The sequence below is a fragment of the Euprymna scolopes genome, chromosome 4 (genome assembly GCF_053919585.1).
Source record: "Euprymna scolopes isolate OS-2025 chromosome 4, ASM5391958v1, whole genome shotgun sequence".
Classification (NCBI taxonomy): domain Eukaryota; kingdom Metazoa; phylum Mollusca; class Cephalopoda; order Sepiida; family Sepiolidae; genus Euprymna; species Euprymna scolopes.
Genome location: NC_136485.1, coordinates 179,618,814 through 179,631,003, shown reverse-complemented (window position 1 = coordinate 179,631,003; position 12,190 = coordinate 179,618,814). Strand labels below are relative to the sequence as shown.

Genomic DNA, 12,190 nt, shown 5'->3' with positions numbered 1-12,190 from the left:
TCCTTGCATGTACTTGGCTTTTATATAGATAGAGAATTGCATCAGCAGTGAGATATCTACTGGAGCGGTAGAAGGACCCCACCATTTATCCAGCGACCTTGGCAACAGATTTGATGTACGTGTTCCATTTCAGATCAGGAGTAAAGGTCAATCCCAGAAGCTTGTCAAAACATGAAGCCTCCTCAAGACGAGAGCCATCCATTTCAATTGATGTCAGATGGGGATCCGGGCATTAATGATGTAAAGATAAGAGCTTGATTTTAGATGCATTAAAAGTAACCAGCCACCTTTTCTCCCACTGTCCCCCACACTCAAGATCAGAGGAGAGAGAATCAGAGAGAACTTTGTCATTTACAGCCTTTGATGTGTTGCCATAGATGGTCGTGTCATCAGCATAGATGTCAATGAATGGTTTAAGTATATGTTTTGGGAGATCACTGCCCATCAACCACTACTCTTATGAGCCTATCAGAGAGAAATGATTTAATAATTGAGAAGACATTTCCAGTTATACCGTGGCTGGAAATCTTGTGAAATAGGCCTTTATGCCCTACCTTATCAGAGGCCTTTGATATGTCAAGAGCAATTGCCCTAGAAAGGAAGCTTTTGTCGAGAGATTCACTAATCATATGAGATATAACCGTTAGCACATCTGTTGTAGATCTAGCAGAACAGGTTGGTTGGTTTTGTTTTACGGCATATCAACCCTTTCCGGGTTATTTAATGCTGAATCCAAAGATTTTGAAGAAAAATTTTTTTAATAGAATATATTTGTTGTTTTCACGTTGGTTTCTATTTAACACATAGTTGGGACCCTAACAGGTATTACCACTCCGGGTCAGAGTGGACCTGGGAGCAATGGTAATTAAAGGGTGGCTCCACACTCCCCAAAGCCCACAAGCTGGGACCTCACCACTGGATATAGTTTAAGGTCATATCCAGAACCCCCATTGAGGGACTTTTACCCTCTGCAGGGGGGCAGTCAGCATATTCTAATGCCCCACCGACAGGGCCCTAGCAGAACAGAAACAAAAAGACTTTTAAATCATTCGCTTTGAGATAAAGATAAAATACAGTAATTACAAATTAACTGAAGAGCCATTGCTCAAAATGACAAGGTACTACAAGAAGGTTGACTGGGAAGCTATCAAGGATCTCATCAGAGATGCTCCATGGGGTAATGTTTTTTCTCTACCTGAGGAATAGTGTGCAAATGAGGTTACTGTTTGGTTCAAACCAGCAATTGAATCGCATGTTCCACATGGAAGTTCTATAACAAACCCCACACTCCCTAATGTTCACTTCTATTTGCACGGCTGTCATTGTTCAAAAACAGCACACACTCTGCAAATTTAAATGACATAAGTCCGGTACAAATATTCAAAAGTATACAGAAATAATTGTAAAAGTTCAATAGTCGCAGATAAAAGACATACTGAAATCACCAAACATACCGAAACGCACTGAGTCAAAGAAATTAGGAACTTGCAATTTCTGGAAAATTTATAACAGTGTAGTAAATAATAGACAACCAACAATTCGCATACTATCTAACAACATTGAAGTTATATGTAGGTTTGCTTCCAACTCCACAAGACACAGCAAACCACTCCCACCCACATATTCTTTTGCAGACAAAAACCACACTCCATGATCTGAAAAATAACCCCTTCCCAAGTTTGTAATATCATAAAAATCCTAGACTATGATCTCATCGCAGTTATACTATTAAAAAAAATGCTCTGCTGAGGTTGCTCCAGTTCTCTCTAAACTCTTCAACGAATACCTTACGGAATCTCATTTTCCTGGCTGCTGGAAAATTGCTTCTGTTGTACCAGTTTTCCAGAATTCTGATAAGAGAACTAACCCACTAAATTGTCACACCATTAGTCATTTCAAGGCCATCATTTACTCATACATGGAATATTGTTGCCACATCTGGACTGGTGGATCTTCCACTAGTATCTCACTTTTGGACAAGGTTAAAAAAAGTCACCAACCTAATAGGTCCCACACTAGCAACCAAACTGCAACCTCTGTCCCATCACTGAAATATTGCATCCCTGTGCCTGTCTTACAAGTATGTTAATGGAATGTGCTCCAACAAACTCAAAGCACTTGTACTTCATTGGCGTAAGTTCCCCTAATTGACCTGACAAGCAGTAAAATCCCGCCCTTTCACTATAGAGATCAATAGATGCCAGAAAGCCTACTTCCCTGATTGTACTGACATGCAGAAGTTCAAGTGTGATCTTAACAGACATCTCGTTGTCCAACTCCCTTCATAGTAACCTAGCTAATTTAGTCCCAAATAGTAGCCCGTTATGTCAAAGTGACACTGTGCCTTGTTTAGGGTGAATTATCAGTAGAAAAAAACATACCAATCATACAATTGGGAAAATACAACAAGGAAATGAAGATTGTTCATATTATATGCAGTCATAATACACATTACAATTTTAATAATTTGTGAAGTATTTTCATGGTGAAACTTAAACGGAAAACAATAGATCATGAAAAAACTCATGAACAAAATTGAAGGTATTTTTACTTATATAGGCCGTTTGTTTTTATTATGTGGTTTATTGTAGAGATTAATTTATTTTTATTATTTTTTTCATTTCAAAGATTTTTTTTTTCTAAATATGTGGTTTATTCCAGAGATTAAGTTTTGGCATTCATAACTGATAGTTTCCAAACCTGAAATGAAAGAAAATAGAGTTGTCAATTTAAAGTTCTTAACCTCTATAAAAAAAAACAACAACAAAAAAGCCACATCATATAGATTTATTTTTAAGAAAAAAAAAAGCATCCTCTAACTTATATAAAAATTAACAGTTGAAAACTTGCACTGAGCAAGAGTTAAGGACAGATTACATAAATAATAAAATATTACATCTTGATAATAAGAACAAATAATGACAATAATATTAATAACAATAAGGAATAAAAATGAATAAAAATATAAAATATTCAATAGAAACATATTAAATAGTAAAATAAAGAAAAGAAAATTCACGTCATTACAATATTGGGAGGTGACGGTGATCCAGTGGTTAATGACACAAAATGACGACCTGCGTATCTCAAGTTGGAATCCAGTTAATTTCATAAAAAAATCACTTTCACTAAACCTAAACGTCTGTCTTAAAACTGCATGCCTGTGGAACTCTCTTTCATTTGCCTGCTTTCCAGCTGACTACAATATGGTCTTCTTCAAGTCCAATGTAAACAAGTTCTTGATGAGCCGCCCCTTAAGTAATCCTCTTTACCAAATTTCCACTACGAATGATTACTACGATATTATCCCATTGACTCATGTACACTCATCAACTCTTATCCTCAAGTGGCCTTTATAAGTGGTGACTCTTTTGTGAAAAAGAACAAAAAAACCTTAGGACTGGTGCAACCATCATGTGGTCACTCCCATAAGTACCCGATACCTTTTTAGAAAGAATTCTGCCCAGACAAATATCAGGGAAACCAATACCAACAAAAGAATCCTCAGATTCATACGATATGATGATGATTACAATATTGTAATGAGATGAATCAAAGACACATCTATCAGTTGAGAAGGATAAAAAAAAAAACGTGCATGATCTATCGTCATATCTGTATTTGTTGTTTTTATGCATAAAAACATCGCGCTAAAAGACTGTTCTCATTTCTCGATTGCAACTGATTTGTATCTCGTCATTTGAGTTTAAATGCGAACCACTTCAAATCTATTGATCTCTGATGCACGTGCATTCAGCAGGAACGAAAATAATACAATCTGAAATGCAGTAATGAGGTTCCACTCTCATAGAAAAGCGTTAATAATTGGAAACTTCACAATGAAATTGTCCTCTTGGTTGGCATATTGTCAATTATAAGTTAATCAGCTTGAAGCTGCTGTTCTAACGGAATGGAACAGCTCCACAAAAATCTATATCATATCATATTTTGCTCAATAGTTATTCAAACGAAATTAACATTTGTTTCTGTTTCTCAATACACAAAAACAGTATCAGCACTAGGGGTTCATACCCCCCCCTTTTATCTATGATCCAATGTGACTATTCTTTGTAAACAAATATTAGAGAATTGATATTATTTGGATTCTTCAGACTACTGTTCTCATCTTGAGTGTTATTTTCACGTTTCGATGAACGTAACCTTTGACCTGTCAAAGAATGAAAAAATGCTCCAACTTAGGATGTATCTGAGTTTTAGTAAAGCTAGCACATTGCATCAGGCGTTTAGACTTTTGGAGCAGTAAAAAGATCCATCCATTTTTTTTTTTTTAGTTACATTTTCACCCCAAACAAGGCACATTGCCACTTTGGTGTAGGGGGCTACTATCAGGGACATAGGCATCAGGGGTATTGTGTAGGGAGTTGGGCAACAAGATGTCGGTTCACATTGCACTTGAACTTCTGCATGTCAGTACAGTTGGGGAAGCAGGGACCCGGCAAGGAATTCCAAAGTCTAGCTGTCCTGGGGAAGAAACTATTGGAGCAGAAGGCTCTCTTACATCTAGGGATCTGTACTGTGAACGGGTGTAGTTCAGCCGCTTGTCGGGTTTGTCGGGGGTATTTACGTTGAGGGGGGTACGAGTGCTTGCAGTTCGTCAGAGCATTCACTTTTAAAGTACTTGTAGAAAAGGCAGAGGGATGCAACATTTCGTCGATGGGACAGGGGCTGAAGTTTAGATGCGAGTTCAGGACCTATCAGATTGGCGACTCTCTTTTGAACCTTGTCTAGGAGCGAGAGACTAGTGGCAGATGCACCAGCCCAAATATGACAACATTACTCAATACATGGGCGAATGGTGGCCTTATAGAGGTATAGGATACTTTCGGGTGTTAGTAGCTTTCTAGCATGGTAGAGAGAACCTTTCTTTGCAGCAGTCCTGGCGATACTCTCAATATAATTGTTCCAACTCATGTTTCCTGTGAGCATTAGGCCGAGGAGTTTAAAAAATGTACTTTCAGATAAAGAGTCATTGGCCATTGCTATTGGTGGTAGAGAAGGTTTCTTGTAATTATTGAAGGAAACGAGTTTAGTCTTGGCAGCAGTGAATGTGACCAACCATTTATGTCTCCATTCCACTACAGATCAGCAACCTTAGAAATAAATTGGATACGGGTCTTATTCTAGATCTGGTATGAAGTTCTAGTATTTCAACTGGAACTGGAAAAAGGGTATGAGCATTGGTTGTGAAAGCAGAGAAGCTTGGTTAAAATTAACAAGCTAATTTCCTCCATTGCACCTCATGCTCTCGATCAGAAGTGAGACAATCAGCAAGATTTTGATTACAAAAGCTCTTTAAACTGTTGCCATATATTAAAAATAAACAAATTTGCATATCAGAACCTAATAGTAGAGCAATATTGCAGGTTAACAATGTCTGCATCATTCCCCCCCCCTTCAACATTTGAGATTCTATTTTAAGCGATTACATGTGAATATCCTGAAAAACTTGACAGAAACAAAAAAACAACAAAAAAACAATTTAGAATGTGGATCAGTTTCACATATAAATTTAATGCACAATGATCTCTCGTTTTCGAACAGTTCTTGCATCTTAAAACAGATAACCATTTTTTTTTTCGTTTTTACTATGCCAGATAAATCATGCATGTTCTTTTTAGGAGGTTTTACTTTTTTAGGTTATTAAATATTTTTATGTCCTTGCCACTCAGCCTTAGGGTTAGTGATAAGAAGATTAGTTAGTTTCCTTACAAATTTGATCCGGAAATAAGATATTTTACATTAAATTTATACACAAAACTAATCCCTATACTAAAATTCTTTTTTCTTTCCACCAAAAGTACTCGTCTAAAATAGAAAATCATAGATGTGGGAAGAGGAATATGTCACTCTCTCTGAACACTTGGTAATTTCCTATTTACTTATTATAATAGATTAAGTCCTGATCTAGAAAAGTGCAAAAGTGAAATCAACAAGAAAATGTGAGACGTTATTTTGCCAATATGAAATCAAAAATAGTTTTATATTATTTAATTGGAATTCATTATTGAGATGAGTATAATTTATTAATTTTATTTATTGCGAACTATTATCCTCATCTTTTTCTTAGTTGTTCATGACGTTTCGGCCGACTATTGCTCTGGCCTTCGTCAGGTGGTAACCGCAACATGATAGGAACTTTGAATCTCTGACTGCATCCACTGATGGTGAGATGACAACAACTATGGAAGGCAGTAATTGCAGTGGATGCAGTCAGGAGATTCAGAGTTCCTATCATGTCGTGGTTACCACCTGATGAAGGCCAGAGGAATAGTCGGCCGGAACGTTGTGGAACAACTAAGAAAAAGATAAGGATAATAGTTCGCAATATCGAATCTGTCTATACATCTCTCTCTCTCACTCTCTCTCTCTCACTTCGTCTAAAGACTGGAAAATGGCGTTTAGCTGTTTTTATTTTAAAAAAAACTTCGATCGTTAATAATTTTTGTAAGCATATTTTTTTTTTTTACTTCACTTTTTTTTTTACTTTATTTTTCGTTTAACTATCATATCTACCTATTTTGAATGTGGTAATAACTTTGGTAACGTTGCCATAGTGTAGAAGTTCATAGTTTAGTTTTAATTAAATTTTTTTTTACCGATAGCAACATTTTTTAATTGTAAATTCAGACGGCCATTAGAGGTTGCTGACGTCAAGATCACGTGACATGACTCAGCGGGTTTTAAATACAAGCTGACCCAAAATAAACGGCCGCATGTATACTTTATGTAGAAGAGTTGGTGGCCGTATTTTTTGGGGCAGTTATAAATCGATTTAAAAATATGTAATGTTTAACATTAAAATGTCACTTTTTTGCTCCCCCCCCCCTGCAGAAAATCGATCAGTTGACGCACTTCTGATGGTCACTTTGGGCCAATTTTTCGATATTTGTCGTCCGGAAGGTGGGGCTTTCATATGAGACCAAGTTTGTGAATTTTTGTTGTGTCTGTCGAAAGTTTTTAGCAGACACACAAACATACATACATTTTCGCTTTTATATATATAGACTAGCGGGGGTACCCGGCGTTGCCTAGGTGTTTTGAGGTGTGTGTGTGCTCTTAAATCAAAAAGAATCAGGGGGGGGGGAGTAAAAAAAGTTTTGGTAGGTAGGTAGGATCGAACTCAAAGCCTGAGGCGAAGTTGGAAAATAAAATGTGAAAAAAAAACATGACACGTTAACCACTCGGCCAGCAAGAAAGAGTTACTGAAGATGTTAATGAAGTCAAATTGAAGTCACTGTAAATATTTGCTGCGGGACAGTTTTTAATGAGGTCAAAATCCGGTTTGTTGGTTTTTACCCAACTTTGGGGAAAACCAGCTCCCCCTGTTTATTAGGGAAGTGTCCAGCTCCCCCGTTTTATTAGGGGAGTTTCCAGCTCCCCTGTTTATTAGGGGAGTATCCAGATGAAAGCAATTGTCTGATATGACGGTGAAAAACCGACATTGACCAAATATTAACATCGCTTTCCAGAGACTACTCAGCCATGGGCCAGGGAACTGCTGATTTGAATCCAGTTTCGCTTTTTTATACTGAAAAGCAAAAGAAACACGCGGCGATCTAAAAATCTGGAAAAATAGCGCGTGAAAGTCGGGCAAATTAAATACACACATGACCCCACCCCCCGTTCGTAACTCATAGATATTATCATTTAGATAGGATATAAAAAGTTTTAAGCTGACCGAGAAGCCCAGCGAAAAAAGCCTTTTGCGGACATACACAAAAAGCGAACATACATACATACATTTTCGCTTTTATATTTATAAACTAGCGGGGGATACCCGGTGTTGCCTGGGTGTTTGGAGATGTGTGTGTTGGGGGGGGGGATCAAAACAACCCTGTTCAAAAAAAAAAAACATTGGCCAGGTGTTTGGAGGTGTAAAAGAAAAAAAAAGTTTTAGTAGGAAGGTAGGCTTGGACTCCTTGACACGAAGGTGGAAACGAAATGAAAGAAAACCCTGAGACCTAACCATCTCGGCCACGAGGGGAGAGGAAGTGATAAGTGTCTTAAGTTAACGTTTATAAAGTGAAATATACAGGTGCGAGAAAGTTAAGTCGCATGATGTTTGACCTTGAAACATGACACGGCTGTAAGCCAGTTTTCACTTTTTTTATACTGAAAAGTGTAACGAAAACGCGGCGATCGAAAAATAATCTCGAAAATAGTGCGTAAAAGTCAGGCAAATTAAAAAGTAGATGCGAACCCCAGTCATAACTTGTAGATATTATAGACATATATATATATATATATATATATATTAGACATTATATAAAAAGTTTTAAGAAGGAATGAGCCGACTGAGAAGCCCGGTGAAAAAAGCCTTTGGCGGACATACACAAAAATACACACACACACTAGCCCACATTTTCGCTTTTATATATACAGACTAGCAAGGATGCCCAGCGTTGCCCAGGTGTTTGTCTGTGTGTGTATAGGAAAAAAAAAGTTTTGATAGGCAGGTAGGCTCGAACCCAAAGCATTGAGGCAAAGACGGAAAAGAAAGCATATCTTATCACGACGCTAAGAGGGCAGAGAAGTGAGAATTGTTCAAATTAAACGATTAAAAAATGCAGGTGCATAAACGAACGTCTGCTTTTCTAGATCAAACATCTCACGATAGGGGAATGAAATCACGCACTTAATTTTGGCTCCAAGCTAGTTAAGCTTGAAGCTTTCAGCATATTTGTTTGTTTCCCCACGATGTTGGGGAAAACCAGTTCCCTACAAAAAGGGGAGTGTCCAAATGAATAGCAGTTGTCTAATATGAAGGGTTTCCTTGACATTGATCAAAGCTGAATAGATATCAGCTCTACTACATAATCAAGTTACCTGAATTGATTTTTTTAATAAAAGTTTTAAAATAAAGCTGTAGTGTTGTTTTCTTTAGAACGACAATTTTATCATTCTACCCTGTAGAACATGGTTATATTCAAGTCTAATGTCAAAAAATACTTGTCGAGCCTTTGTTAAAAAAAAAGAAAAGAAATTCTGCCCTTTACTTATTTCCATTATTTTCATAGCACAGTTCATCATTCAACTTATAGTTCCATTACCTCTTATCCTCAAGTGGTTTTTAGCCTTAGTAGATGGTGAATCATTGATATAAAAAATAACTTTTAATTTGACAGTTAAAACCTATTGAAAGTTTGAAGGTCACAAAGTAATTTATTCTTTCTTTCAATAATAAAAGAAAAACATTAAACTGGTATTCTTGAAAAAAAGAAACTCAAAACAAATTCACATACACAACCGGCCAATATGGAGGAAGGTAGAGCTAGTACTTCATATTTACCTTAGTTTCGATGGATGAGGTAAGGATTCTATGCTTCGGTTTTGATGTAAACTTTCAACGTTACTTTCAGAATCTGATATTGAAAACAGTGGAGCTGGCTGAACATGAAAATAAAAAAAATTAAAACACAAATGAAACATGAAAAAAACTAAAAAAAAAAAATTGTATTTTAGTAGTATTACATAACAGATTACAATTGATTTTCTTTTAGATATGCAATATGAAATGTACTTTGTACATACAGTGGTAAAGCTGGGAGTTACAAGTGCACATGAAAACAATGAAAAAAATCTTGAAAATATTATGCCAACTATCAAGATTCTCATGTGGTAAATGTTATGAAAACAGAAACACATGATTTTCTTCTTTGGGTGCACAGCATCATTTTTAACGTGATAAATAAATTAACCTTTAAAAAAAATAATATCAAAGCAATTCCAAAAAAATTTTCCTTTTTTTTTTGTTCTATATATGCCAAAGAGAAAGTTATTGCCTGTTGGCTTAGAATTGGTGCTTTATGCCAAATTGATGGATGAATATGGTTAAATTTGAGCTCATTTTTGCATTAAATACTAATTCCTATTAATCTCTATCTGTGCATTCAGTAGATACCGTAATACTTAGTTTGCTGCACTTTATTATAACAAGTCCATACAAAATTTCCACCAGATCGGTCCAGTAGTTTCTGAGAAGAAGTGGAACAGACAGAAAAACAGATAAACAGATAAAGAGAAATATAATATAGAAAAAATATAAGAAAATTTTTGGTAAAAGTGAAATTTATGACTTTTTAAAGATTAAAAATATAAAATAACAGAATTTCTTCTGCGAATGATCATATACAAATATACTAACCTTCACATTAAAGCTATCAGAGTTGGAATCATATAATGTTCTGTGGAATAAAAAAGTGAAAAGACATTTCATCAAAATTATAATTGGAAAAAAAAAATTAAGACTAAACAAATTGATGAAAAATTGTTTAATTTGTTATTATGAGACAAATTTGAATTTTATATAAACTGTTTCTTCAGTATTTCATAAATTAAATCATAACTTGTATTTTAATAGCAAAATATCTCTTCCAATAAATATTATTTTATCATTGGAATTCTTTTGAGATGAGTAATTTGTATATATTTTTTCAATTTAATTATTTGTGGACTATTATCCTCATCTTTAAAGTTGTTATTTCACATTTATATATATATATAACTACTTAATTTACTCACATAAAATTAATATACGAAAGTATAGACTTATGCGTAAACTTTAAGTATTTACTTCAAAAGTGCTCAATACATAAGTAGAGCTAGTTAGTGATTTATAAAATATATATGGCGATTAAGCTACACTGAATATTCGGCGTTTCATCCACTCTAGGATTCGTCAGGCTTATGCGCAAATTCTGTGGTTGTTTCTCGTTTTTATATGGTCCTCTTCTGTTGATGATTTTAGTTAGCCAATCATAAGCTAACATAAAAATAACGAACTTCCTGGACGTCACGTTAAACTTAGATAAAAACACATATGAACCATACTTAAAAGATAACGCTACTCCAATTTACGTAAACCCTAAGTCCAATAACCCACCATCAATTATAAAACACATTCCTAACTCGATCGTAAGTAGATTCAGTAATAACTCAAGCGATGTAAATGCATTTAACAGGTCAACCAATATCTACAAAACAGCCCTAACAAATAGTGGATACAAAAATATCGATATCAAATATAAGCAACAAACACCTAATAAAATTAAAAATAGAAGAAAAAAAACTATAATTTGGTATACGGCCCGATACAATCAAATGTTAAAAACAAAACTTGGCAAGAAATTTCTAGATCTAATTGAAAAACACTTTGCCGCAACCAACCCCTTACACAAAATCTTCAATAAAAATACCTTAAAGTTATCCTACAGTTGTTGCGAAAATTTAGAGATGATACTTAAAGCACGTAATAACAAAATACTAAATAAAAACAATGTAAACAACAACAAATTAAACAATAAAAAAAGTAGACACCATGACAAAAATAAAACCAACACTAGTAGAAATAATAATAATAATAACAATAATAATAATAACAAACCAACCCCAGACAAGAACAACCATACCATAAATAAAAATACTAATAGTGAACAAGATAAATGCAACTGTAGACACCGCTCACTTTGCCCAGTTCAAAATAAATGTCTAACAAAAAGCGTAGTTTATCAGGCAACAATATTTGCGAAAGAAAACCCGAATAACAAGAAATATTACGTAGGCATGACTTCCTTAGATTTCAAAACCCAATACTATGACCACAAAAGTACATTCAACAATAAAAAACACCGTATAAAAACAACACTAGCGAATAAATACTGGGAACTCAAAGAAAGCGGACATTCGCTGGTAGTCGAATGGAAAATAATAAGACAAGCTACCACGTGTAGGCATTTAGACGACCCATGTAAATTATGCCTTCATGAAAAATTTGTTATCCTGTACTTTAAAGAACCCCAAAATCTATTAAACTGTGGAAGAGAAATAGCAAATAACTGTGTTCACAAAATAAAACGTACTCTAGGATAGCGATACAAAATAGCTTTAAAACTAACAAAAACAATAGAAAATAAACAAATAAATAAATTAAATAAACATGAATATACATAAACGATCACACATATATGTATATATATGTGCATCTATGTATGTACACATATGTATATTTATATATATATATATATATAAAAAAAAAGGAAAAGGTCTGCCTTAAACCACTAACCTAGTTCTAAAACAGATCCTTTGTTCGATAAAATGCATGCCCATTGGCTGATAGGAAGGGGCACGGTGGATACTAGAAAGATGATTGGCTAACTAAAATCCTCAACAG

The 12,190-nt window shown here is 34.9% G+C and overlaps 1 protein-coding gene across 2 annotated transcripts in view; it reads right to left on the bottom strand.

The window, feature by feature from the left end:
- The window catches only part of LOC145270443 (uncharacterized), a 106,227-nt gene that overhangs the window by 23,432 nt on the left and 70,605 nt on the right, over positions 1 to 12,190 (bottom strand). For both annotated transcript variants that reach the window (XM_080126089.1, XM_080126084.1), the window contains 2 exons: positions 10,166 to 10,205; positions 9,311 to 9,408 (listed from right to left, as the gene is read on the bottom strand). In XM_080126089.1, the coding sequence (XP_079982215.1) occupies positions 9,311 to 9,408; positions 10,166 to 10,205 (138 nt within the window). The remainder of the gene's footprint in view (positions 1 to 9,310; positions 9,409 to 10,165; positions 10,206 to 12,190) is intronic.